Genomic DNA, 9,969 nt, shown 5'->3' with positions numbered 1-9,969 from the left:
TCACCAGCCTCGTTGCCCTTCTCTGGACACGCTCCAGCACCTCAACGTCCTTCTTGTAGTGAGGGGCCCAAAACTGAACACAGTATTCGAGGTGCGGCCTCACCAGTGCCGAGTACAGGGGCACGATCACTTCCCTACTCCTGCTGGCCACACTATTGCTGATACAGGCCAGGATGCCATGGATGTCCAGGATGTCCAGGGAGCACTAATGATAGCGGTGTTACATTGGTCATCAAACCAGGTGAGAATATCAGTTACTATGACCAATGTAGCTCCTTACTGTTTTTCTCCTTCAAAAAGAGCTGAATTTTTGATGGTGCGCTTAGAAATGACCCACTTTATATCTGAATGAAGAAGTGTTTCAGAAGGACATTCCCCATTCTGAAGAATCTGAATAAAAACATTGCCTGATCCTTGTGTGTCTTAACTAGGCTTATAGGTAACGCTGTGGTGTGATGCTGAAGTCCTCGCCTGAAGTTTGTTGTTTGGCTTTTTCAGCTGATGGGGAGTGCATTTTTTTTTCCCATTTTCTTCTATTACAGACCAAAATGAAGAGGAAGGCTGTGGGTATCTGGCACTGTGGATCCTGCATGAAGACAGTTGCTGGTGGTGCCTGGACTTACAAGTAAGGAAATGAAGAAGCTCCTATCAGCATTTATTCTCACATAGCTGAGGCATAATACAGCTTTTTATTTTAATTTTTTTTTAAATCTACTAACCATTAAGTAGATCTGTCTCGAGTTAGTGACACGTGGGCGTTTTTTTTGCCTGCGTTGTTAAAATTTGATTGGAATGGATCAAATTGGATTTGATTGCTATTCTTTCCAGTATCTGTTGTGCAACTTCTGAGAATATTGCATTTTATCCATCATATTACTGCTGCTGGTTTTGGTGGGTTCCTCCAAAATTTCTCTCTCTGGGCTTTATTGAAGCAGTTGTTTTATTCTTCAAAAATGCAAACTCTGCATCTTTTCCCAAACTTCAAATAAAGAAATGCTGAAACACATATTTTTATTTAAGTAGTCTCTTTTGTGCCTTGGCTGTAGTAGCATTTCGTACTGGAGATGTGAACTACAGTTGTTGCTTGTACAAGATACTACGCTTGGGCCAGTTTTTTGGTGACGTTGGAAGAAAAGGAGCGGAGAGGATGGCTGGTTCATCCATCCGTCTCAGGGTGGAATCAACTGTATGGATGACACCTGACAAATGTCCCTCCGACCTATTCTAAAAGGAGCTTCAACAGCTTCTAATAAATTACACCTCTGAGCTGCGTATTATTTTTCCGTGATTCTTTTGACTGTATAAAACTTTAATGGTGTAAGGGAACTCTTACCTCTTCTTTCAAAGCCTAAGCAGCATTTTTTTGTGATTATTACCCTAGCCTTTTCAGTTCAGAGAGACAGGTACAATAGGCAAAACCAGGTTTACTCCAAGGAAGATGATTTCCATGTTTTGTTTTTGTTCTAAAAGCGTTGAATCATTATAATCCTTATTGTGATGGTGCCCTTGCTTACTCCTTTCTTTACTCTCCTTCCCCCCCCAATTCTGGTAGAAGACACTGCTGTCCCACGCATAACAGTCGCTAGGAATTTGAGCCCACGCGCTTGTGCGTGTAGTTGATGCATGACTGGATAATTTGGGTTGAGATGTAGTGTGTGCGGTTGCGTGTGCTTCTGTAGACAAAGGCCTACACTTTGTTGTCATGAAAATCAAAGTAGAATTAACCCCTTGTTGACAATGCAATCGGGTGATAACTATTTGAAATGATCAGTGCTTTCTCCAAAAAATAACGTTGGCGCGGGTTGTTCTACTGCCACGTGTAGATGACTCTGCTTCTTCTTCCAGTACCACCTCTGCAGTGACAGTCAAATCTGCGATCAGAAGACTGAAGGAATTGAAGGACCAGTAGACGCTACATCCTGTTCTCCTTGCGCAACATCCTTTTTTCCCACTGCCAAGATCTGTCCTTTTAACAATAAAAAGGTGATAATGAAGTGGAATCATGTTCGCCTTTCCACAAAAAGTCCTGTCTGTCTTGCTTTACTGTATTTATAACTATGGAGGCATTAGTAGTTCTGTCCAGTAGTCGAGTGGCTCTTGTTACTGGTGAAGCCATTAAAAACCACTTTTCCTTTCCAGTTAATTGCATACTTTGTTGCTTGAATGCGCTGAGGTGAATCTGAGGAAAGCTTAAATAGCTTAAAGAAGCCTGGCACATCTTGATACATCCTTTATGTCTGTGCCTTGAGGAATAGCGTAGAGCTCTGAGTGGAGGAATGGACAGATGTAAGGGGGGAGAAGAGAACATGCAAAACATCACCCTGCCTCTTACCATTTGCCTTTGAGGATGGCTCAGGGGAGTAGGGCGTGTGCTTGCAAGATGGAGAGAAAAAAAGAGCATCATGACTGGCTTGGGGGCAGAGATTGGGATGGTAAAAGAGCAGCTATCATCCTCTGCTGCTGGCTGGTGCCGCTTTATTTTCTAGCGCCAGCTACAGACGATTGCTTACTACAGCCCGTAGTGTGTTGTGTGCAGATCTTAAGGTTAGTCTACCTGAACGTGCTTTATGGCTTGCTCTTCCTAGGTCTGATGGCAGGCTCCCATGTCTGTATGTTCAAGTTCCCTAATCCATGCCGGGTTGCAACAATAAATTTTCATGTTGAGCCAACTCCTGGGACATTCAGTCTTGGAGGAAAAGATGCTGTTTGAGTTAATAATTGCCTCCGAATCATCTCTATTTAGACTACCAAGCTTGAGATGCTAGAACATTTTTTTTATGGTCTGTTTGTCAGGTGAATTTCGATTTGGTTTGAGGTTTGTTTTTGTCTGGGCTTTTTGGTGACTGCAGCACCTTTCCTATCCTCAGCAGTACAGGTCAGAAAAGACAAGTCTTGGTGATAACCTTGATAGCTGCTGGAGGAAAAATAGTAAGCAGGTAGCATAGTGGTTGCTTGCTCTTGCTCCAACTTCAGCTTTAAATGGCTTTGGGTGGTGATAAGCTATGGCAATAATGTCACTAATGAGCCTGACATCTTTGAAAGGTAGATTCAGAACCGGACCTAAGTCGGAACCTTTTCCCAAGCTGCAAAAAGTCTGTGGCTCAGAAGTTTAACTGCAGTGTCTCTGAACTTGTTTCCTAAACTTTTTTTTTCCTAATTCAGTGCTCTAAACTTCCCTTACTAAAGTAGATTCATGTATTCAGGTATCCAGTGTCATTCATACCACCCTGCATATCCTTCATGTCACCTCCCAACAGTGATGAGGGTCATTCCCTGGGACTCGGACAACCTGCTTTCTGGGAGACAGATCACTGCACATTTCTTTGTTGACACACCTTGTTCTGCCTGTAGTGCAGGGTTACAGAGTTGGGTGACAGGCTTGAAGTGGAGGTGGCAAGTGGGTGACTCCTTAGAAGCAATGGCTCATTTTTGTCTATGTAGATGAAGACCGTCATGGCCACCTGTTACAGCAGGGTTACGAAGGAAACCTGTAGGTTCAAGAAACTCTTAGCTCAATTCTGTCTCATTTTTGCTGCTGCTTTTCTTGCATGACATACCCACAGCAGCTTTCTCTAGGTACTTGTCAGACCTCTCAGCTTAGTCCTGGGCTCTGCTGTTGCTGGTCCTGGTTTGTGCTAACCAGCTTTCTTGGGATGCCATCTCCAAGCTGCCTTGAACTTTCTTTTCAGTTAAGATGTTTCTGCTCCCTTAGGATGCTGGTGTGTGGATAGCTGGAACAGCTCAAGGAGCCAGCTTTTCTCCTGCTGGCTGCTGCTCCCACTGAAGATAGGGTGAATGGTGTGTGAGGGTGGCTTATGCTACTGTGAGGATATCTCTATTGCCTGAACAACAGCTGCTGACCTGCTTCAGGGAATTTATTAAGGGGCACTGCCCCTGACTTTGGCTTACCTTCCTACGTAGGTTTGTGAAGTGCTGTGCTCCAGGAGCTGCTTTGCAGGTAACTGAGCCATCCTTTAGGGAGACCTCAGCAGAAGGAAGGGTTGGGAAGCTGGTATAGACTGGATGTCCAGAAACAGCTCTGTGTCCTGCTTGGACCTCCAGGAAAAGGGGTGAAGTGGAAGGGGGAGCCGCTCCAGTTGCCAGCTCACGTGGAGATGAGTGAGCTCAGGAGGTATTGGCCACGCATCTGTGCAACACCTTGGGAGAGCGCTTTTGAGAAGGTTTCTGAGCAATGACAACACTTCTTAAACTGCATCAAAATAAAGACAACTTCCATCATGCTAAAGGTGTCTTTCTGTGGGCCCTTTTGTTGGGAAATTGTAATGAAACCACGTGAGTACTGATTACTTTGCTACTTCATCGTGCGAAAGCCTTTGTTGCTAAAACACTTGATGTGCTTGGGGGGAGGTTCCTCTGGTGATGTGGCTGTACAGCTCTGCCTCTAGAAGGGGCTTTGAGGGGCTTGGGTTGCCCTCTGGAGGTCCACATTTCTACAAGGAGGCACCATGCAGCCAGTTGAGGCAAGGGAGGCCTGACAGCTTGGAAACAGCAGCCCAGCTTCCTGGGTGGTGGGCTTGAGGGTGGGAGGGGGAAATGCTGTTTTCAGTGAAGCTGCAGAAGAGGTCCAAAACTCCAGCGCCACCTGCGTGAGGTGTTCCTGCTGGAGCAAAACTCCACAGGGATCTGCAGTGATACAGGGGCCATGGATGTGGCTCATCTGCCACAGGAAAGTCACTGCTATGCCTCAGTGATCTGCCAGAGAAAAGTACTGCTCAGTCCTTGTAAGAGCTGCAGGTGTCCCCTGGTTAAACATGTCCTTCTCTCTTCTGGAGTTCTTGAGCTGCTAAAACCAGATGTAAGTTGCAAGCTGGTGAGCGTGCTCCTGGCAAATTCAGATTTCCCTGCTGCCTCGAAGGCCTGTAGCTGGCTGTGACAGCTGCTGTGTGGAGGCGTGTGTTACCGGCTCTCGCTGCTTTGACAAGCAGGATAGTGGTGTTCTGCATATTGCCTTTCATTCTTGACTCAGTGTGCTTGGGTCACATCTCCATGTCCCTCTCCCCTCCCAATTCTGGGTGCTGAGATGTGTTGATAACCCAGGGTGATTGCACAGGTGTCTTATCTAAGGACTTCTGTTCCTGCTGAGGAAGTTATTAATTCGCTTTGGGATTAATATTTGCAGAGAGTGGAAGCTGGGCAGGGTGGAAATAGGAAAAGAAGATAAGGATGTGGGATGATTTTTTTGATCTGGACTGTGTGGTCCTACCTGCATCCCTGCATGGGCTGCGCCCGCAGAGCTCCCGGCTTCTTGTTTTCTCCCAGGAGCGCCGTGGTACCCTGGCCTGCTCCTGAGCAGAGGCGTTTTGTGCCGGTGAACCTTCAGAGCTGCCGATTCGGCACGTTTCCCCAAAGTGGGAGCAGGGAGGAAGGATGCTGTGGTCAGGGCACTGTCAGCTGGCAATGCTGCGAGCGGCCAGCGGGCGACACTGCCGCTCTGCTGCTCAGCGTTGCAAGGCTGCTGCTTGGCTGCATCTTCTCAGCTTCCCTTCCCATCCAGGAGGACGGCTCTGCTCACCTGTACGCCTACTATAGCTTCTTAGCTCAGTGTTTCATGCTTTCCCCCTAAAATAGACCGTGACAGTGATTTTAGACTGAAACAGGCGTCTGTGCCAAAAGCGGTAAGGACGTAGGAATAGGAGTGGGGAGGTTGGAGACGGGGGTTTTGCGGTCACATGTCACTTCTAACAGAGCTGAATTTGTGTTGTTGCTCTGTCCAAACCCTGTATATATCCTAGGAGAATTTGTTATATCAACAACTATGTGATTTGGCTAGGTGATCCTCAAAATTTGTTGTTTCTTCTGGGAATCTAGGGTGAAAACAGGAATTCTTAGTAATTTTACTTACTGCTTTCAGTGTACTTGTCGAGCCTTAGTCAGGAACTTGGATGGAGGTGTCTTAGGTGCTGTAGAAGCAGAGAGCAAAGTGCTGGCACCTGTCTTGGAGAGTGTGAGCTTACAGCAGTGTCTGACCCATCTGGATTGCTACAGCTATGGGAACTAGAGGAGGGTTTGATGGAAACGGAGACTTTGAATCTGAATGACTGTTTTGTAGATGTGGCTGAGCAGGTGGTTGATCTGGGTTGCTTCTGAAGAGCAGGTGGGAAGGGGACCTCTTTCTCAGAGCAATCTATCAGTCCCATGGGATTTTTATGCTGGATCAAGGATATAACCTAAGGGGATGGTGGCTGTAATCAAAGAGGCATTTCAAGAGCCCAAAAGAATTTGGAAACCAAAGATTGAAAGAACTCAGGGCAACTGTCCTCATTCTGATTTCTCTGCTAAGCATTTATCCGCTTCTAAAAGAAAATAGTTGCTTTGGCTTTACCCCATTTGCGCTTCCTGCTCCCTCCTGCTCACTGACAGCCTGTTTGGTCTGTAGGGGATCATGATACTGAGCCTTGGGGGCACCATTTGTTGTGCCACACATTAAAGACTGTTGGGGTCTAGGGCTCACGGGGATGAGAAACCTCAGCCACAGGCGTTGGTTGTCCCTTCTGTGTGTCCTGACTTAAAGGCGGTGTGAACTCAGCCCATGTGCAGGTACTCAGATAGGACGAGAGGAAATGGCCTCAAGTTGCGCCAGGGGAGGTTTAGATTGTACGTGAGGAAAAATGTCTTTACTGAAAGAGTGGTGAAACATTGGAACAGGCTGCCCAGGGAAGTGGTTGAGTCACCATCCCTGCAAGTATTTAAAAGACGTGTAGATGCGGCGCTTAAGGACATGGTTTAGTGGGCATGGTGGTGTTGGGTTGACGGTTGGACTCGATGATCTTAGAGGTCTTTTCCAACCTTAGTGATTCTACTCCCTTTTGGCTTTGTGTCTTACTTGGGGATTTGACTGTAATAGAGCCTGACAGGCATAAGTGATGGGCACCATGTTTTAAGGAGTATATCCTAGTGTAATTTCTAACTTACATGAACAGCAAATGTCTCGGCCTTACTGTATGATCAGCTGCCTTCATCCTTGTGCAAGATCAAGGGCCGCTCATTGCCTTCCTGAGCTTCTTCATACCTCTTCCTCCATGCTGCATCCCAGGGAGATTCCCAACAGCGCTCCAGAAACAAGAGTGACCGACGCAGGTGAGTTACCTTCCTGGGGCAGATATACCATGTCCTGGGAAATTTTTCTAGGTCTCTCCCTAGAAAGAAAAGAGCTTTAGTGATGAAGTTTATTGCTGGCTTTGCAGCTCAGAGCGCTGGCCAATGAGACAATCAGCCAGAATTGGGTATGATGTGAGCGCCACTTTAATGGGCTGCAAGTAACTATCTGATTTTACATATTGTCCCAGCTTTGAGCTGCTGCTCATCTCACCTGATATTCACCAGCTCCCTTTGAGGAAACAGAGCATCGCAGAGCTTGTGGTCCAGCTCCCATGAAAGAAGAGGGCAGGCAGCACCCCTCTGCTTCCCAGCAATGCAGCATGGCTCACAGCTTTTCTTGGAGAAATGATTCCTCAAAGGATGCTACAAAATGATACGCAGTGGCATGAGACTGTGTATTTCCAGTGGCTCAGGGTGACAGAGAATCACCTGCTTGAAACCGGCCCCAGTGCTCTGGAAGTGGGCAGTTGCCATTGGTAACATATCCTTTCTCTGAGTATTCGATCCTTAGCGGATGTCTTTTGAGGCATGGAGTGTGGCGGAGTTGTGGATATGCCTCAGGTGCCCTTATTAGATGCCTGGATGCATTTTGAAAATGGCTGCTTAGAAAATGTCTAATTGCTATTCCACATATTCAAAGTGTTTTTTTCTCTTGACAAGGCTTTGGCATGCCTTGGATTGCTAAATATACTTTCCTCTTGCAAATTCTTGGCAGGAATCTTTGTAAGGAATCATGCCAAGCAGTCTCTTCAAATGTTAACAAGCTCATCGGTGTGGCTTTCCCAGCGCAGGGTTTGTGCTCTTTTTTTTTTTTTCACCCACCTTCCCAAAAAAACCCCAACCCTTCTCCTTTCTTTACAGTGTTGCTCTGAGCATATGAACTATGGCAGCTCTGCAAGAAAGGATTTTTCTAAGCAGAGCTAAATAAAGAGGTTTTTTGGTGTTCAGCAGTTTGGTGTCACTGCCCTCCTGGGGCTCCTGTTGAGTTGGAAGTTTGGGTTTTGGGGTGCTTCTGGAAAACCTAATCCATTTCCTCTCCTCTTTTGCCCTGTCTTGCTTTTTCCTGTTTTTAGCAAGTTGGACTGTATCCTTGCATGGCAATCACAGATTTGATGTCTTTCTTTCAGTAGCCTATTAGCAAGTGAATGAGGCTGTCGTGCTCCCCTTTTGTTCCCCCGCAGTGCTTATACTGGTGTAGAAGCAGCCCTGGAGCTGGTGCCTACAGCCAGGCAGGGACCCGCAGACCTGCAGGTCAGAGCTTCAGGCCCAGGCTGCCTCTCGGCCTCTGCCCCAGGCAAAGGGCAGTGCCACTCAGGCATCTTAAACTGCCAAAGCAAAGAAAGGTGGGAGAAACCAGTGTCTCCCTAAAAGAAACCTTCTCCTAGGACTCTGGCATCCATTGATATGTCAGGCTACAAACCTCCCTTGAGCTTCACCGGAGACAATCTTGCATAAGCATTTGGAGAGCCAAAGGGCCGGCTTTCCCTTGACCTTTGCCCACCTCTTGTTTCTTCTCTTGTCCTCTCTTACTCACCTCCTGACCCAGAGTGTGAGCAGTGTCGCTGTGGGAAAGTGTCCGGAGCTTTCCGGTGCGCAGCCAGGGGAAGAGCATGGTCAGCCCTGCGGGGCTGCACGTCTGGGGCTTTGCTGGCAGCATGCCTCCACCTGATTTCTCAGGAGGCAAAATGGGTTGGAGCTGCCCTCACCAGCTCTGCTGTGGTATGCACGGTCACAGCAGCCCCTTGCCCCTGCGGCAGCAGAGGGAGAGCTGGCCTGGGTTTCTTATTTTTGTGCAGTTACAAGCACAATATTGCGAGGTTACACCAGGTGAGGCTTTGGGCTTTGCTTTTAAAATGTGAATTCTGTAAAAGATTCCCTGGGCTTTGCTCTGCCTCCGACATAGTCTCCTGGACTTCGGTCATCTGATGGACACACCTTGGGAGCAAGTGTTTGTGTTCAGGTTGGGATGTTAGATTCCCCGCCCTGTGCCCAGAGTCCTACCTCCTCTTCATGGAAAGAGCTCAACGGGGGATGCGGGGAAGCTGCTGCAGAGGAAATTGAGTTGTGAGGCCAGAGAGCCTGTGTTCATCACATTACAGCCTGGGATGAGCAGAGGGCTGGAAAGCCAAGGGCAGACCTTGGCACAGAAGAGGCCATACTTGAGACAACTGGAAGGGTAGTCCAGGCCATGTGATGACTCCTTACTTTTCCACTAAGGTGCTTCTTGTTCACACTCTCTCTGCTCAAAGTGTTGTGACTTTGGCCCACTCCCGTGAAATGGGCCCATTAACCTGGAGAGTGGAGAACTGCTCCTCGTGGATCTTGCAGCTCTCCTGTTAAAGATGACTTCTTTTTTGTCTTTTGTTCACCAAAAGAATATTTTCAGCCTTGATTCAGTGGGCTTTTCCAAAGAGACCTCTGTCCACACCAGGGAATATTTATTTATAACTCATGAGTTTGGTTTCAGGAATTTGCTCTGTGAGCCCTCTCCATTTCTTTGATTAAATCTCATCTTGTAAGAGGAACATTTTATTCTGCAGCCCTTTCCCACCCTGAGACGAATGTCCTGCAAGTCACTGCTTTGCTCTCCCCTTCAGGCAGTTCTGGAACGGCTCCAGTTCTTTGAAAGTGTGGAGAGAGGACCCGATTCCTCCAAATAAATATTAGTTCATGGGATATGCTAAGTGGTGGACCAAGAGGGCACTTGCCTTTTTCACTGAATAAAGTTCTCCCAAGTCACCACCTACTACTGGGCCTCACCTTTGAAGGGAGAAGTTATGATGCAGAACAAGATCGTCTCCAATATCCTGGCTGTGAGGCCAGATTGATTGCTTGAAGATAGGATCTTGG

At 47.3% G+C, this 9,969-nt stretch overlaps 1 protein-coding gene across 1 annotated transcript in view; it reads left to right on the top strand.

Moving 5' to 3' along the window:
• Positions 1-2,003, top strand: part of RPL37A (ribosomal protein L37a) — a 4,390-nt gene extending 2,387 nt beyond the window's left edge. Inside the window, exons 3-4 of the mRNA XM_009274964.2 lie at positions 543-625; positions 1,846-2,003. Of these exons, the coding sequence (XP_009273239.1) occupies positions 543-625; positions 1,846-1,909 (147 nt within the window). The 3' untranslated portion in view covers positions 1,910-2,003. The remainder of the gene's footprint in view (positions 1-542; positions 626-1,845) is intronic.
• Positions 2,004-9,969: the final 7,966 nt, after the last annotated feature.

This window comes from Aptenodytes forsteri, unplaced genomic scaffold (assembly GCF_000699145.1).
Source record: "Aptenodytes forsteri isolate BGI_AS27 unplaced genomic scaffold, ASM69914v1 Scaffold255, whole genome shotgun sequence".
NCBI classification, from domain to species: domain Eukaryota; kingdom Metazoa; phylum Chordata; class Aves; order Sphenisciformes; family Spheniscidae; genus Aptenodytes; species Aptenodytes forsteri.
Note: the sequence above shows the minus strand (reverse complement) of the source record. Positions and strands in the feature narration are given on the sequence as shown.